Source organism: Xyrauchen texanus, chromosome 2 (assembly GCF_025860055.1).
Source record: "Xyrauchen texanus isolate HMW12.3.18 chromosome 2, RBS_HiC_50CHRs, whole genome shotgun sequence".
In the NCBI taxonomy this organism is placed as follows: Eukaryota; Metazoa; Chordata; class Actinopteri; order Cypriniformes; family Catostomidae; genus Xyrauchen; species Xyrauchen texanus.
Window position 1 is genome coordinate 38,658,667 of NC_068277.1, and position 18,990 is coordinate 38,677,656.

At 37.3% G+C, this 18,990-nt stretch overlaps 1 protein-coding gene across 3 annotated transcripts in view; it reads left to right on the forward strand.

Annotated features, from left to right (window-relative positions):
- Nucleotides 1-282: 282 nt before the first annotated feature.
- Nucleotides 283-18,990, forward strand: part of tbc1d14 (TBC1 domain family, member 14) — a 35,652-nt gene continuing 16,944 nt past the window's right edge. Inside the window, exons 1-4 of one of the 3 annotated variants that reach the window (XM_052152016.1) lie at nt 283-551; nt 828-932; nt 3,789-4,494; nt 8,978-9,089. In XM_052152016.1, the coding sequence (XP_052007976.1) occupies nt 872-932; nt 3,789-4,494; nt 8,978-9,089 (879 nt within the window). In that variant the 5' untranslated portion in view covers nt 283-551; nt 828-871. Of the gene's footprint in view, nt 552-818; nt 933-3,788; nt 4,495-8,977; nt 9,090-12,049; nt 12,438-18,990 lie in introns of those variants that run through there. The other 2 variants (XM_052152009.1, XM_052152025.1) reach the window with 2 other exon arrangements.

Below are 18,990 nucleotides of genomic sequence, written 5' to 3' on the forward strand. Positions count from 1 at the left end.
TATGACAGCAGACTACCTATTGGTTACTGATAAAATACAGCCTACAGTTGTAATACTATCATTACTACGCTATTTTTTATTTATTTTTAAATCGAGCAAAAAAGCGTATCAGCGGTTAACCAAACTTCCTGATCGTTTTCACCTTCACATGGTGTCTACACTGTAAGCGAAAAACTAGTAGGGGCCCATTATAATGAACGAAGCGAAGCCCGTACGCGAACGTTGATTGTATTGGAAGCGTTCAAGTCGCGAGCGGTGTACAGTGTCTACAATGCACAAGAGGTCACTTCCTGATTTACTGACTGTCGGCAGTATGTCCAAACACTTTCAAACAGCTCTGCTGCTCTTCCTCTCTTTACATAACTCTTTGGGCGCATAAAACGACACTTTATCGCTACTGGTGGAAATACCAACAGTTTTTCACTTTATTTGAGAAAGACCTGCACAGCACGCAGTCTCGCGGCAGGTGAATTCATCGATGCGTATGTTTTCCTGGCACGTTTATATCGGGTTGAGGGTGTTTTAAAATGGCGCTGGCAGCATCAGAACAGGTAAGATACTTTTCAGCTATTAGCTTTAATCGTCCGCAAAAGTTTAAATATATCAAGCCCTTACAGTCACTTACAGTAATGTAGCGCAACAGTTGGAGAAAGTCTCTCCTAAAACTAAGAAGAGTGAGTGAAGTGCACTAGCAAGGCGAAAAGTTGTTGGTTATAAGATCGGTTTATAGCACAGATGATATTAGAAATCCAGAAGTGCTGTCATTATGAAAAATTGATAGCGATTACTAGTGTTTGATTATGTTTTGTGTATTGGAGGGTCGGCAGTGATGATGAAGAAGTGATGGCGCACACACACCTGCAGCAGGATCATGGCAGAAGCAGAACACACGTCCATTGGCAGCAACACAAACTGTCATCACAGCAAAGATGGTAAGTTGAGTGGAGTAAGCATCCATGCATCAGGTTCTGCTCCATCCAGGGGTGTAGATTCCAGGGGGATATAATAATCAATTCATAATGATCATTTAGACTATATGTATGTTCAAATATTGGCCAAACTGTCTATTTGTGGTCTTTCGTGTAACAAAACAGGCAGTAATATACGATTTAGTATTAGCATTATTACATTTACATTTATGTTGTTGGCAGATACTTACTAGTGGGAACTTAAAAGATTACTTCAACAGGTGGCTATGACACTTAAGGCAAAAAAATAAATTACAGTTAGGGCTAATATACAAATATAGTTTTGCAAAGAAGATCGATAGAAACTACAGTAGCTGATGTAAGCTGGAAGATTTGTGGGCATAATAAGGTTTAATATTGTATTGTAGGTGTTCTGTATTAAAAGTATGTCTGTAGTCAAGGGGCCTGATACAAATTTATTTTGTTAGTCCCCCTTTCCCACCCGGTCCAGTGAGAAGGATTTACCATAGAGGACCTTAGTGTGCCCCCCCTCAACATTCCCCATTGTTGGCAACTCCCCTACCCCCCATTGAGGTGAAAATCTAAGGTACTGTTAAGAGCTAAGGCCTATTTGTTTGTAGTTTTATTTAGAAGAATGGGAGAATTTAGATTTACAGTCACGGAGCACCTTATTAGGAAGACCGTGGTTCTTATAAAGTGCCCAACATGGTCTTCTGCTATTGTAGCACATCCACCTCAAGGTTCGATGTGTTGTGCACTCTGAGATGCTATTCTGCTCACTACAGTTGTACTGAGTTGTTATATAATGTAGCCTTTCTGTCAGCTCGACCAGTCTGGCCATTCTCTGTTGAACTCTCTCATCAACAAGACATTTCCATCCATAGAACTGCCACTCACTGGATGTTTTTTGTTTTTGGCACGCTTCTGAGCAAATTAGAGACTAGAGACTTTTGCGCATGGAAATCCCAGGAGATCAACAGTTACAGAAATACTCAAACCAGCCTGTCTGGCACCAACAATCATGCCACATTTGAAATCACTGAGATCACATTTTTTTCCCTGTTGATATGAACATTTACTGAATTAATCTGCATGATTTTATGCACTGCACTGCTGCCACATGATTGGATGATTGGATAATTGCATGAATAAGTAGGTGTACAGGTGTTCCTAATAAAGTGCTTCATGAGTGTAGGTTGTTTTCATATTGGGCACGTTTCTGCCATCCAAATCCAAGTGCGTTTGTTCACACTTGATCTGGTTTCACTTATGATTCTGTCAAACCCTGGTGCTTTTCCATCATCAACTTGTGTCATCATAATTGTGCACATGATGAAGAACACATTACATGGATCATAATTTATTTATTTTTAAATTTAGTTCCATCATGTGCAACACAGTGAACGACACTTGCGCCTCTGTGTGGCGCATACCATAATTCAGCAGATGTATGTGCACTGCGAGCAATGCATTTGCAGCCCTGCTTCCATTGCGCCTTCACTCAGGCACATATCTAAAAGGCACCTCTTCTGTGTCCCACAATGTTCCCCTGCCACTCATGGTGCACGTGTGTTTTTGTGCAGCTGGTGATATCATCATACTTTGGCATAAACGTGGCTAATGTACAAAGGTGCTTGGAATTGTTCTTGGCAGGCAGCAGAGACCCAAACACCACCTCCCATCCCAAATCCTAACCATACAGAACCCGTAAGGCTAATTAGGCTGGCAGGAACATTTAGGGGCACCCTACTCCCATCGCGCAAAACACAAGTGCTAGTTATTTTACTACCTTAACAAGTGCTTATTTTTTCTTGTCTTATCCTCCCTATACATGCAAATAATCTTTGGTCTAATTTTAGGATCAGTTCAGGCCACAAACACTTTTCCGGTAGGGACTGGTCTTCAATAATGCATGTGGGGAAAAAAATGTTTTTCTAGATATGTGGCAACCTGGTGTTAACTCTTGTAAACATGTAATCTCTGTCATGCAATCTCAATTCCTTAATTCTCAAACTGTTTGTCCCTGATACTTCCGAGAATGTTAGAGGATGCTGATTGCCATAAGAATGGTTGCATCACAGAGCAGTATTTCACAAGCATCAGCAGTACACACACTACATCCTGCCCCTGACGTGGGCTACGCTGTGACCAGCCCTATGAGTACAAGTGGGACTGCACCCTGACATGAGAGAACATGCTTATCATTTTATTCCCATTGATTTCTTGTAAATATAGAAGATCTGTATGGGCTGGGTCACCCTTGAAATTGTGAAACTGCTGTAATTGTTTAAAGACATGTATGTAACATTTCATTTACATCAGGTGAAGGCACTGTCTGAATTTACTGAACCATATTCACGTAGGGGAAGAATAACCTGTAGAGCTCGTATTGGTAGCTGCCTCTCCCATTGTGTGCTATGCAGTTGTATCAGGCACAACATGAACATCTTGCTTGTCATAGTGAGCTAACATTGCTTTTTTTTTTCAGTTTGTCTTCAATTTTGAGGACCATCTATATCTAGCCTATTAATATTAATTTGGTCTAATTTTGGTGGGAGATATTGTGTGTATGTTTAGATTTAGTTACCCTAAAATAATTAAGAATTTTTATGTAAATTCTATCAATAAAAATTAATTATTCATAAATAATAATCAGTGATATCAATGCTAAAAATGTGTGATTACCATAACTAGGTTAATAATCAACCATTTTTGTCATAATCACAGCCCTAAATCTATTATGTAAACCATTATTAAATATCAGGAGGCAGTCAGTTTTTACACATATGACTGAATACTTACAGATATTACCTTATTCCATCATCAGGACCAATCTAAATTTGTAATGTACATTTATAGGTTCACAAGTCTCTTCAGTCAGTGACACCTCCTTCAACCAGATTGCCCCAAAGACTCTCATCCAACGCCATCTCAACCATCACATGCCCTCAGATTCTCAGCTAAAACATGTCTCTCACAGCTGCAATCCATTCACTCCCTTTAATGGCCAATGTGATGATGATCGCAGTAGCTTGGCCTCTCAAGACTCTGGTATCCCCACCCTTGAGGTCAACCCTCCTGAGCATATCCATGCTCGAGACACCACTGCCGAGCTGGTTGTTCCACCTGCACACAATGATAATCCAGCAACACTAAACTTGGATGTCTCAGATAACTCCTTACTTAAATCTTCCACCTTCCCCCGTTGTGACTTTGACTCAGTGCGTCTCTACGGTGCAAGTGGACTCTGCAGTGGGGCAGGCAAGGGTACGTTGAACCGTAGTGATGATATTTCAGTCTGCAGTGTGTCCAGTTTAAGTACTGAGTTTTCTGCCACATTGTCAGTCAGTAATGAGGACTTCCTAGACTTCATGGTTACATCGGAGTCCAGCGCTGTCGTTACATTTGAGAATGAAGATGTCATGCACCGTTCGGGCATTTCGCTGTCACCCCACACTGACCTACACAACAAGCTGAGCAGCCCACAACATCAGCCTGTGGGGCTGTCAATACCACATGAGGCCAGGCCGAAAAGATTGGGTCCTCTTGCCAGCTTCTTCCACAGGTATTGTAGCATTTGCATTTGTAATGTATTTAAACTTGCATAAAGAAACCATTGATTCGTTCAATAGTATGATTAGCATATGATTGTGCATATTTTCCATATTTCTTGTTTCTGTATGTCTTTCAAATAATGTTGCATCTGGAGATGCATTTATGTATCGACCAAACCTCATAATCTGCCAGTATATAAACAATTATATGCACTACCTTAAATGGGACAATTGTTTAAAAGGGTCATGATATGAAGAATCAAATTATTCATTGTACTATAAAACCGTACTGTAAGTTTCAGAACTCAACTTCTTCCTCCTCACTTCAGAAAGAGCATTTGTTAAAACCAAGCTGCCAAAAAGACTCGATCTTTACTAGGGATGGGCATTTTGGTCATTTTGTCTTCTCGAGTACTCTGTGGGGGGACATAGACATGTACAAATGCAGTATCTACATATATACTGCTGCATTGTGTCTCACTGTTCCAACGTCTATTCATTAACATAGGCTGTTATAATGTAGTCTGTTACAATAAATACAAAACGGGGCATAATCAAAATAAAAAGCATAGTATTTGGTCATTTGATGAAGACTGGTCAATTCAATGAACTAATGCTCAGAACCTGCGTCTCTGTTCCTTCACGTTACCATAATAAGCTTAGTAAGTGCGCACCACTGTTTCTGAACCGTGTATCTGTTAACCTTGGTTTCCGTGATGCCATAATCATCGCATTTTTAAAACGCAGTGTTAAGTTGAAAACAGTTTTGAAAACCCTGCATTCTGTTACATTTAGCTGTGCCCACCTAGATTTTGCCAGAAAGATTTTGCCGTGTGTGCGTGCGCTTCTCTAGAGTGTGAAGCTCAGTCAGTGCCCTGGACAAAATGTCACTCTTTTGGAGTTTGTTGCTGTGATGATTCATGCTTCCTCCCATTTAACTTGGAATTTTAAACTTCATACTGGGAAAACTGCAATGGAACACCACTTTATGTTGAGATGCAGGTGTGTCACGAAAACATGTCGGCACCGAGGGAGATGATGAATGATAAACCTTCACTTTTATTAAATAATCTACATTGAGTCAAATTTTCTACATTTTATTACAATAAAACCTGTTTAGCAAACATCTGCAGATGGATGTTCAAAACATTGTGGATTAAACTTTCTTTTGATTATCGTAAACCTGTAGAGCAAACATTAGCATTGCAGCAACATTTATCAGTTTGGTTGTTATGAGACGTCCATCATTGACAATCAAGGTACAACAGAAAATGATAACGTAATCACTGTCAAAATTAAAAATAATGCCCATCTTTGATACTTGGTGTATACTGTAGTTGTCACTGAATTTCGAATTCAGGGAAAAGTCATGTCAAGCATTTTCATTTTTGATCATTGTTTTCATGATGGATCATTGCTGACTCTTCCGCGTACTCGAGTACACTTACCCATCCCTATTCTCTACTTCCTCAACATTGTGATGTCACACTGTGATATATTTTTGCCTCTGACTCCCTCCACAACAACACATCAATGCCTACTTTACCTTATCACTTCAGTAGCCCGCCCGATAGCAGTGAGATGGCAAGAGAGAGGAGGTCATTCAAGAGCTGAGAGCCAATCAGAACTGTGGTGTTCACTGTCTAGTCTTAACCTGTTGATATGCAATTTCACCACACTCGGGAGTGACGTCACTCTGCTTACATTTACAATATAATTTACCATCTATAAATGTAATTAATTTTAACAAATTATACATCTTTTCAAAGGTCTAAGGGTTCATTGATATCCGATCTCTGTTTCACGATAGCAATGCTCCAGAAACAGAAATTTAGCAATTTGTGCCAGGAGTACAAATGAAAACATGCAATATCAAAACTGGACTTCATACCTTTATGAAATTGCGATCGCCAGATGAATCCAGTCGCCACACTTGAGTCAATTGTCCATGTAAAGCATTCATTGAAAAATATCCAATAGCACTTTTTGTCCATAAACGTGATAAACCTGAGAAATATTGATAAATGTTTCCAATGTTTACATGAGATCTCACCTGAAAGAATTACCCTTTGTCATCGTTCTTCAACAAACAATCTGAGCAGCATTCATATTGTAAAACTATATATGATCTTATATATTAGAGTCCTGTAAACAAAATGAGCCTGTCTCCAAAGTCTATGTTTAAAAATGCGGCGTAATTTTATTCATAATAGCCAGGAAGTGCTGTCAGATTTTGTGCCGTCTTGAAAGGCGGAGCCTTAATTTGACTCTGTATACCGGCAGCGATTTTCAGAGAAAAAGGTTTGCAGGAACCTCATTTTTTGTTAATCATCTTCAAATTTGAAACGTAACTTCTTTAGACTTGTGGCTTTGAGAACATTGTATTTCTGGGTTGTCTTGTTTAAATGATTGTTATTTTAGATTATAACGACATATTTCCAATACTATAAACTTCAGCTTCTCTAACTTTAAAAAAAAATAACAACATATATTAATTCTGAAACTTGGGAAATAAAGCCCAAAGTGTCTTCTTTCAAAAGATACCACAACTGTGTCCATACTCAAAAGGGTCCAGTAAATACAACCATTTAAGTTCAGGTATGTCATTTTCATGGTTTGTGCTCAAACAGGGGATGCATATCAACAGGTTAAAGGAGAAGCAGCACTAAAACCGATCGTTTCTGACATAGGGTCAGAATGAGGGTGGAAAAGGATCATGTTTTAAAAATCTATGACTGTTTTTATGTGCAAAAAAGTTAACCTATAGGAAAATAATTAAAAAAAAAATGCATGTCATGGCCCCTTTAAGATCAGACGGTAATCAGGGCGGATTATTTCCAGTGAAAAGGGAATGGAAAAAAACACCGGACAATTAGCCTACAGCTTGTGTGAAAGAAAATATCTCTTGTGTGGAATTACTTTGAATTGGGTGACAATGACAGCAGAGTATTTGATTACTCACTTTTAAGCTCGACACAGCAAGGAATATGAACCGTTTGTTAAAGCTAAATCGGAGGCCGCTTCAGCTAAAATGAGACCGCTTCATAATTCATAATTCAGTCAATGTGAGTCACGTATGTTAACGTGAGTTAATAATGTGCTTTTTGGATCAGTGTTTTGTTTATAACCAGAGACCAGTTACTCTGAAATATGGAAACATGTAAAGAAGTTGTTATTTACATTTCTTTCGAAGTTGTGAAAATTAATATTCAGTTAATAAAATGCAAAACCACCAAACTATCATTATCGGCAGATTTAGGTTGTTCTAAATAATCATGTATCGTATTGGCACACACATTTTGTATTGGTGCATCCTAGTTGCCTCAGTAGTACTCTTAAACAGCTTGGGAATAAAACCGCTTGTCTTTTTTTCTAAATTTATTTTATTTTATTTATATTTTTAACACCATTTCCATTCCTTTTAAAAGGATTGTTCTGTTTTATTTTAAGTGTTAATGGATACTTCTATTGTATGCAAAGAGAATCAAATAATCTACTGTTTTGATAAATAGTCATTCTTGATGACCAGTTCAAGCGCTCCAACAAATATTTTGCATAATTAATTTGATAACTTGATACGTATGTTACACTTTTTACTAAAGATTTTGTTAGTCGATGGATAAATACATGGATCAGTAGGCCTAGCTTTCGCCACAATTTTGTTTGAGAAGTACAAGTTCTGGGCTCTACTCTGCCCTAATATCTTTTTAATTTAACAAACGAAAATTGCATCTGTACGTCAGAGGAGGAACTGTATATCATGAGCGGGGACACATCTGTTTGAATTTTGCTTTATGATTTAACTGGAAAGGAGCGCAAGCTGCCTAACAACAGAGCGAGTAGAGCGTGCATTAGAGAACATCACCTGCTATCACTCAACACCACTGATAACAGCCGCATCGAGCAGTCAAAATAACAAACTTTAGTCCTGGAACACCACTTATAACACACATGAACGAAATGGACACTCCTACTCAAGAACTGGAGATTTTTGTTCTACATTAGATATTTAACTGGGGAAAGCTATTTCAAAAAGTGGTAGGGACATGTCCCACCTGTACATGATGCCTAAGTGTGCCTAAAATGCTCTGTTCATCATCAGCTTCCAATCACTGATGGTCTCTGGTTTTGTAAGTCCTGTTTTGTGTTCAGATCCTTTTTAGTGTAACAAAAACCTACACTTGCAACTGCAGTTTCTGCAGCTGGTAGGCCATTAGTGGAATGTCAACAAAAAGCCCTCTGGGTCCTTTCAACAAAAACCCACCCTGAACCATGTCAGTGGAAAAGGGCTACCAAAAGGGTGTGATAAAGCTTATATCTTCATGGCACTATTTAAGTATCTCAATAATTAATTGAGTCTTAAATGTCTAGTTTCCTTGTATTTGTGGAGTTGCACTCATTGCTTTAAAAAATTTAAAAAATGAAATAGTGGAACCACAATAGAACTAGCCCTCTGTTGACTCCATTCTTTTCTTTCATTTATTTTTGTCTAAGGAGGAAGAAGGACACTGACGCTCCGGACAGTCAGAGAGAACCTGGATGGAAGCTGTTTGGTAAAGTTCCACTTAAAGAGTCTTCAACCAAAGATCACAGGAAAATACAAAAGGTAGGTTCAAACACCTGCACTCATACACGTCCTTACAGGTGGCCAAAGTGTGAACCTTTTCTTTATCCTATGCAGGTATGGAGAGCAAAATTAAAGGAATATTTAAATAAATAATGTATTACATAATACATTTGCTAAAAGAAAATACACAAATCATTCAATTTATCATTAATCACTAAATAAATCAATAAATGTATTTCATTTTAGCACAAGTTTACATTGATTTTAAATTTAGTCAAAGCTTTGGTAACACTGAAAATGAAAAGACACAAAAGTGCCAATGAAAAATCAGAAAAAAATATCTTTGGGTTATTTTTTCATTTAAGCACAAGCTTCATAACTTTTTAGATGTATGGTTATCGGCACGTCACTCAACAACAATAGGTGTCGACTTTAAAAAACAAATTTCTTAGATTTTTATTGACAATGCTTACAACAGGGCTACAAGCCCTCAATCCAGCCTCTCTCAGACTGTTGTGGACAGTCTGTGCACTGATGGAGGGATTGTGCATAACTCGTGCAGTTGTTGTTGCATCTTGTACCTGTTCTGCTGGTATGATATTCGGATGGACTGATCCTGTGCAGGTGTTGTTACACATGGTCTGCCACTGCAAGGATGATCAACTGTCCTTCCTGTCTCCCTGTAGCACTATCTTAGGCATCTCGCAGTACGGACATTGCAATTTATTGCCCTGGCCACATCTGCAGTCCTCATGCCTCCATGCAGCAGTCTAAGGCACGTTAACGCAGATGAGCAGGACCCTGGGCATCTTTCTTTTGGTTTTCTCAGTAGAAAGGTCTAAAAAGTTTTTAAAACTGTGACTTTAATTGCCTACCGTCTGTAAGCTGTTAGTGTCTTAATGCCCATTCCACAGGTGCATGTTCATTAATTGTTTATGGTTCATTGAACAAGCATTGGAAAACTTTGTTTAAACTCTTTACAGTAAAGATCTATAAAGTTATTTGGATTTTTAAAAAATTATCTTTAAAATACAGTGTCCAGAAAAAGGGACATTTCTTTTTTTGCTGAGTTTATATAAATGGCTGAAAACAAAAACTGGGCATCACACAATAAATGACAGGATAACTCCGGCTGTCAAGTCGATGTGATCACATACTCGTGTGGAAACACACAGCACCTTTTTAGGGGACACATTCCAGATGTAAACAAACATGGATATACGGTAGCACTTCCTTTGACGTTTCTGCTTCTCTGTTCTATGTCTCAAAAGAAACCGGAAGCTAGTTGGAAGGGAGTGCTGTTAAATGTTTTCTCCACTTTGAGCACTTGTTCGCCATCTCTGTTTCTTCTTGGTCCAGTGTCATGAATTGAGAGATTTTCTCTATAGTCGGCTCTATAATATAAAAAATGTTGACGTCCTCCTACTAAAGATAATTTTTACTCTGTGAAAATGAGTGACTCCTGAGTAACTGAATCATCTCCATCTTACCTCAGCACGTCCTGACCTCGTACAGGCACAAACTGTTAATCTTATGACTCAGTTTACGCATAGCATCAAAACGTTTCGGGTAATATTTCAACTTCTCATTCAGGGAAATAGCCAGTGATATAGTTATCGAACGGCTCTTGTTCACATATGACATTTTTGGCTGCATGAGTGAAAGCGACTATTGTCACATTGTGTGTTCTTCCTTTGTAATACACCGTTAGGGCTCCAAATACTAGCATGTGCTTAAAAAGTAATCTTTCAGAACCAAATAAATTAAATGCTTTATCACTGTAGTTCATTTTAAAGTTGTTTTTTGTATTTTAGAGTATTTATTTATTTCATAATGCCTTATGAAAATTATACTTGCATTTCTTTGTGAAATTAGGTCAGAAGAGGTGTAAACACTTCCTGCCATGACTCAGGAAGTGTTAATTATTGGACATGTTATAACACTGTCTCTGAAGCTGAAGTATATAACTTTTCAGTGTTAAAATATTTTCTTATATCCCACCAAATAAAATATGATCTGAAAAACTTTTACTTTGCATTAAATTGACATTGTATCATTAATTAAATAAAAATAAATATATATATATATATATATTACAAAATATATTTTAGGGCAAAATTAAACATTTTATTTAGTTCATTTTGGGAAATCATACGTTTAATTTTGCCCTAAAAAAAATTATTTTATAAAAAAAAAAAAATGTCTGACAATTTTCTTTTTCTAGCTAAATTAAATGAACACTAAAGGCCAATAAAATGTGCTATACCAGTAACAATACCTGTTCCCAAACAGTGCTCTGATGAATTTATGAAATCAATCAAATTGCTTTACATTTAGATGTTGCCGTACTGATCTGAAATTGCTGTGAATTGGTTTGAATTGTTTGCTGTGTTCAGCACGACAACAGGCCAGCAAGGTGCTGTAGGTAATTTGAACTCCACCGGTTCAGCCTCCCTGGCTGTGTCCATCTAGATTACACTGACGTACAGCTCCTGCCTTTATCTCTCTATTTGTTCTCCTCAGCTTGTAATGGAAGATTCAGGGATTGGGTGACAGGTTTAGAGTTGCTGCTTTATTTTGACTTGGTGGCTATTTATTTTGTTGCAGTGGCTCAAAGGAAAGAGATGCGTTAAATTGAATTTAATGTTATGTACTTTTGTTTTGCATTATTGCTTTTGACTTTAAAGATTGGAATATTCTATCCATTGTCATTACTACACAATTTTTATTGTGCAGCCTTTTTTTTTTTGTCTGGTAGTGTTTTTAGGATGTGTTTATTTGTTTTTCATTTTAATCCATGGAAGCTTATGAGTAATATTCATGTCTCAGATGGTACACAGGTCAAGGCAAACAGATTACTTCCCTTTTTTGTATATTACTCAGACATACACAGCTGAGCACAGAGTGCACTGATCACTTGAGACTTTATTGCTGCCAGCTTTGTACTAATAGCTAGAATTGATTAGTATGGCTGGCTGGAAATCAAGGATCATCTCAGCTCTGTGATGGTGATGAATATCCTTAACATGCACACACACATGGACACAGCTGGAGGAAAGGAAAAGATCTGATCCTTTGCATCTGATGTAGAGCCTCCTGGTTCGATGCATGTTTGCGTGCTGGGAGGGAGTAAAAGGGAGCAAGGAAAAACCGTATCAAGTATCTTAGCAGTGGTTGGACAGCAATAACTGCAGAAAGGAGAGCAAAGGAGAAGGTGCCTAGAAGTATCATGCTGCTGTTACTCGGGGTGTGTCCCATCCTTGGACCATATTCCTTGCGGTCTTCCTCTGCTGCTGTGGCTTTCTTTCTACAAGGCATTTATGGTTGTAGAGACACAACAATGATAGAGTGTGGTGTTTAAAACACTGGAACACTGCAGCGTTCATGGTAATGTATTAAATTAGTAGTAAATTATTTGTACTTTCTGTAAGATAAATATGATAAGGTGATAGGAAAGGGTGAGGATGAGCTGGAAGAGAAAATGTTTTTAGAATTTGTAAAAAGGAAATGACGTAAGTGGCTATGGCCCTGGTTCGATACCATCTTATCGAGTGTACCTCCAGTGTTTTTTAGGTGTGAGCGCATTTGTGTGTGATGGCAAATAAAAAAAATTGTTGGTCAGTGATTGGCTTGCTGTCCTCTTAAAATAACTTTCACTCTTAATGAGGGACTTACAGTTGAAATATGGGTAATTGTTCTAGGCAGTGTGGGGGGAAATTAATTATTTATATTCACTCAGCATTTTGAGGTTTAGTGTGTGCTTTCTGGCCACTTAAATAAAACAAAACATAATCCTCTACCTGTATTTTGTTTAAATATACAGATCTGATTTGACTTCAGAATCAGTGTTTACATGCCTGATGTAGAATATAATTCCTCTTTAAATGTGCACTAGGCAATTAGTTTTTTATTAAAAAAGCTTTACCCTTAGAAAAATTAATTTTATTATTAATAACTATGTGCATATTAGTAGCCTAATATAAACTCTTTTATATTATTTGGACTTAGCTGCCCCATGGGGGCTACAATGTTAACTATTTCGCTTGTACGATCAAACTGGTTATCTGCATTTGTGTTGCTATTTACCAGCAAAAGAGGGATGGAAGCAGTTGTCATAATAAACCAGCTGCTCAAATAGTCTTTTCAACATCACATTATCTTTATTTTTGTATGTTACAAACATTCAAACAATCACTAAATAAAAGTTTAAAGCTCCTTCTGTTGGAGTGCACTGTTTTGATGCAGTGATGCGGCCATGTTTTCTGACATCAAACAAAGAATTGGATTTGTCAGTCCAATTGTGCCTTCTCCCATTCCATCCTTCACTCATTTTAATCCCTTCCGGTGCTGAGAAAGTTGAAGGTTTTTTAGAACCATCTATGCTTCTAGGGCAAACTTAGAATCCCATGCTGCATTGCATGTTAACTGTATGGCGGCGCGCATAGGGGTGTCATGATGAATTTTGACTCCCTATATCCTTATGTTTAGGGGTAGGTGTAGGAATAGGCTTTAGTGTTTGAGACCAGTGAGGTTGGGATTTAGAAATAAAGGCCAATCAGGTAGCGGGGAGTCAGAATCTGGCAGGAAGTCAAATTTCTGCACAACACTGGCAAGCGCATTCACGATTGCATCTTATCTATTATAATCAATTATTATAAACACCTAAAAACCACATTATATGTTTGATAATATCTAATCTGATCTTCAGTGCACCTGCTGTGATTATAATCTGTCCTTCAGTGCTTCTGCTGTGAAGTGTAAGGTAAGATGATTTTTTTAATTTTTTTTTATAATTACAGCATGCAGAAGGAAACTTGTGCTCGGGGGTTCCTCAGTACAGGAGAAACTTGTGCTCGGGGGTTCCTCAGTACAGGAGAAACTTGTGCTCGGGGGTTCCTCAGTACAGGAGAAACTTGTGCTCGGGGGTTCCTCTGTACAGGAGAAACTTGTGCTCGGGGGTTCCTCAGTACAGGAGAAACTTGTGTGTGAAATGGTTAATCACATGACCGGGCAAATACTGCTCACTCTATTTCGGTAAAACCTGTAATCTCCTGTTATTGAACACTTTTGCTGAAAGTGTTACAATATAAATTAACCATGGCTTACTACGAATAGCTGATTTCCACAGTGGCCTTGGAAAAAAATAAAAACAAACTTTTCCAATGTTAAATGAAGTGGCTATGTACACTAAGTGTAAATAGCAACAAAAAGCATATTTTTTGCAACAAGTGCAAATAGTGTTAGATGCTATTTGCACTCCTAATTAAATACTAACATACAGTAAAGGGGTATCACTGCAATGTGTTGTACAAATACAGATCTGTTATAAACCGATAGTAAGGGAATGTAATGGCAGAAGAGGTAGGAGATTTTAGATAAATATAAATAGACTAGGTTGTGTATTGCACATAATTATTGCTAAATGGGGCAGTTTTAACTGTTCATGAGATGAATAGCCTGAGGCAAAACTGTTCTTGTGCCTGACGATTCTGATGCTCAGTGCTCTGTAGCACCGGCCAGAAGGCAACGGTTCAAAAAATTAACCATAAAGAAATTGTATCACCATGGTATTTTGTCAGTAAAAATTGTAGTATACCACATAATTAAACATGGTTACTATATTAACACCATATTACTCTAGTAACACCATGGTTAACTGCATTACAACTGTGGCCAAAAATCATGGTTGGTACAATATTACTATAGTAAAAGCATGGTTAATTTTACCCATGTTTTTTTAAACTGGAACAATGAAATTATATATATATATATATATATAATTTCATGGAGCGGCTAAGTGATTTAATCGTTCAGTTTATGATACAAAGCGTGAAAATTGGCATGAGCAGTCTCCATGGGTCACTTGACAAGAAAATGTCCGAGCCACTTGAAATTTCAAGATGGTGGCCATTTTTCAAGATGGCCGACACCTGGATCCTCAAAAGATAAATTTTCCGATAGAAATGTATATTTTTTTTCATTAAGGACGATTTGGAGTCATTTTATTTTATATGTTTTAGATTATTCTAAAGAGCAACTTTTAACGCATCAAAATACAGTTGTGTTGATTTGTTGATTATAGATAGATTAGACAAGAGTGAATATCTGCACTACCAGGGCACACTGGTGATATAGCACTGATGTTAAACTCAGAGTGGGGTTCAATGTCAGCTAATTGTAAAGTTAGTATCCCAAATGCCGTCTAATCTACCCCAAAACAGTTAGATAGCCGCACCTGAATTGACAGGTTGTGCCAGCCCGGGAGAGCCGAGCCAAGGTTAATGGGGGTTTAAGTTAACCGGATGGTGTACAGATCGCACGGGATATAAATGGCATTGGATGAACGATCGGACTAAGTGTAGGGTTAAGGCATGAACTTAGTTGTATCCTATACATCAAAGTGCTTGGTAAAAGGATAAACACTCGGCCTCTGCCTGTACATTTGCTGCAGACATGGCAGAAGCCATCATAACAGTTGAGAAAACTAACTGGGACAGATGTTTCATTTGTCAGCAGGACACCAAGGAAAAACTCATTCATCCGAGTTTATTCAACAGAGAGCACAATCGTACTGGTTATGATACCATTGCAAGAAATGTTCCATTATTTCATAAGATCAATGCTCTGCCTATCTTACTTAGTCCAACCCCGACTAGATGAAGGTGATGGCATAGAAAACACATTGACAAGAACAGAGAAAAATATCATTCAAGCTGTAAACATATGTTCAATAACACAAAGCTGGAAAGGGCCCAAAAGAGAGCATCTACTGCTGCTAAAGACACTGAAGATACCAAAGATATCCATGTCAAGAGGCCAAGAGGATCCCAGCCCTTGAAAGATTTGTGCTTTATATGTGAAGATATGAGTGCAATGTCCCCCTTACGAGAAGCAATGACGATGAAACTTAATGAAAGAGTCAATGAATGTGCCCATCAGAGACTGCTCATGCCAATTTTCATGCTTGTATCACCAAATAAACCACTATATCACTTAACTGCTCCACTAAGGTGTCGGCCATCTTGAAAAATGGCCGCCATCTTGAAATTTCAAGTGGCTCGGACAATTTTCTTGTCAAGTGACCCATGGAGACTGCTCATGCCAATTTTCACGCTTTGTATCATAAACTGAACGATTCTGCCAAACATAAGCACTTAGCTGCTCCACTAATTTCAGTAGTGCTCAACATGACAAATTGAATTCAAAGGCAAAGGTGGTTATTGTTCTCCGTTCCTGCTAGTCTGACTTCTTCTTGCGTTTGTGCATATTGTAAAATATAATGTGAGGCAAGAAAAACTGTATTTGACCTGAGATTTTGTCTTCTGAAATTCATATTTTAGGCCTGAAATATAATTTAATTTATTTCCATTTTAGGGATTTTTTATTTTTATCAGAAAAAATTATCTTTCTGTTTCCCCACTCGGGTATCTATGCATTTGTGATTGAAAAAAAATAGTCCAGCTTTAAGTAGCATGCACTTGCATTAAGGCTAAGTCAGGCATATGCTTGATTTCCATGAGTGAGATCACAGGTACATAATGCTTTTGAAGGCCCCTGTTATTCCTGCATGTGCACATATCCTGTAACCTGTGTATGAATAGAAATGACTGGACATTAATGTATGGTTTAAGTCACTATTTTATGCATTGATTCTTTTTTGTAATTTAGGATTTTTCGTGTAAAAGTGTTGTGACTTGGGGAATGTAACGAAATCTGTCAAGAACAAGATAATATATTGTTATATACAGTGGTGGCCAAAAATATTGGCACCCTTCGTAAATATGAACATAGAAGTCTGTGCAAAAAAAAATCTGCATTGTTTATCCTTTTGATATTTCATTTAAAAAAATCAGAACAATCTAACATATTATTGAATAAAACAATTGAAAGAGGGGAAATATCTCATTATTAAATAAATATTTTTCTCCAAATCATGTTGGCCATAATTATTGGCACCCCTAGAACTTCTTATGAGTAAAATATATCTGAAGTATATTCCCATTCATATTTTAAATTTTTTTGTGCACCTGGGGTCTAGGAACATGAAATTGTTCAGCCATGACTTCCTGTTTCACAGGGATATAAATAAGATGTAGTACACTGGCCAAATTGCCTTAATCATCAATCACAGTGGGTTAGATTAAATAATATAGTTCTGATGTGCAGCAAAAGGTTGTTGACAAAATTTGATGAGGCTATATGAAAAAGCTAAAGCATTGAAAATGCCCATTTCCACCATCAGGGCAATAATTATCAAGTTCCAATCAACTGGAGATCTTAAGAATCGGCCTGGAAGAGGACGTGTGTCTATATTGTCTCCACGCACTCTGAGGAGGATGGTTCAAGTGGCCAAAGATTCTCCAAGGATCACAGCTGGAGAATTGCAGAAATTAGTTGGGTCTTTGGGTCAGAAAGTCTCAAATAAGTAAATATGACATCACCTGCATTACACAAGTTGTTTGGGAGGGTTTCAAGAAAAAAATCCTCTTCTCTCATCCAACAACAAACTCAAGCGTCTTCAGTTTGCCAGACACTACTGGAACTTCAAATGCAACTGGGTTCTATGGTCAGTTTAAACAAAAAATTGCTTTTTGGCAGCAAAAAGTTTGGCACACACAGAGATGAAGTAGTACCTCTTGCCCACAGTTAAATCTGGTGGTGGATCTTTAATATTGTGGGGCTGCTTTGCAGCCAGAGGTCCTGGACATCTTGTTTGGATACATGGCATCACAGACTCTCAAATACCTACAGATATAAAATGTAAACCTGGCTGCCTCTGCCAGAAAGCTTACAATGGGCGCTGGTTGGATCTTCCAACAGGACAATGATCCAAAACAAGCATCAATATCAACACAAAAATGGTTCACTGACAAAAAAAATCAAGATTCTGCCATGGACATCCTAGTCCCCTGACCTGAACCCAATAGAAAATTAGTGGGGTGAACTGAAGAGGAGAGTCCACCAGCATTGACCTCTGAATTTGAAGGATCTGTAGAGATTCTGTATGGAGGAATGGTCTCAGATCACTTGCTATCTGTTCTCCAGCCTCATTAGGCATTATAAGAGAAGACTCAGAGTTGTTGTGCATTTTGGAGAACAATATTTATTTAATAATGAGATATTTCCCGTTTCAATCGTTTTACTTCAATTAAAGGCTAGATTTAAAAAAAAGTAGTTTTTATGAAAGGTCAAAAGGATAAATGATGCAGATTTGTTTTTCCCAGCCTTTTTGCTCATATTTACCAAGGGTGCCAATATTTTTGGCTACCACTCTATATTGATTTTTATATATATATATATATATATATATATATATATATATATATATATATATATATATATATATATATATATATATAAAAAGAAAAACATTTTAAAGAAGAAAATTAAAGCATATTGAAGGACTATTTAGATTTTTTTGCATTGTGAAAATAACAAGCACATTAAAAAAAACACAAAACTCTTACAGTAATGAGAATCACCATTGAGAATAATTGGGAGCTACAAAGACTCAAAAGTAAAATAACCAGACACTGGAATTTGTGGGGAAAATTTGCTTCGGATGTCAGATTGCAAAATATCTTAATGATCCTCAAAATTCATTTTCTTTATGTAATTTTTATTTTTATTTTTTATTTATTTATTTCAGGATGAAATGTGACCTGGAAATGTTTTTGTGCGATTCAACCAAGTGGCTTTACCTGTTTTGAAGAAAATTGATCAAGTGTATATTGTGTGTTTTTATTCTGTGGACAATTTGGTGGTATATAAATGCTAGATTCAGTGACGGTATGTTTTTTTTTTTTTTCTCACAGTTGAAATGTGTTAAAGGGTATAATTGATTTCAGGTTTATTTAAAGATATGAGAAAAATAATTACTGTCGCTTCACCACAGTAAACAATTAATTGAACAAAATTTAAATCAGTTATATTTTGTATT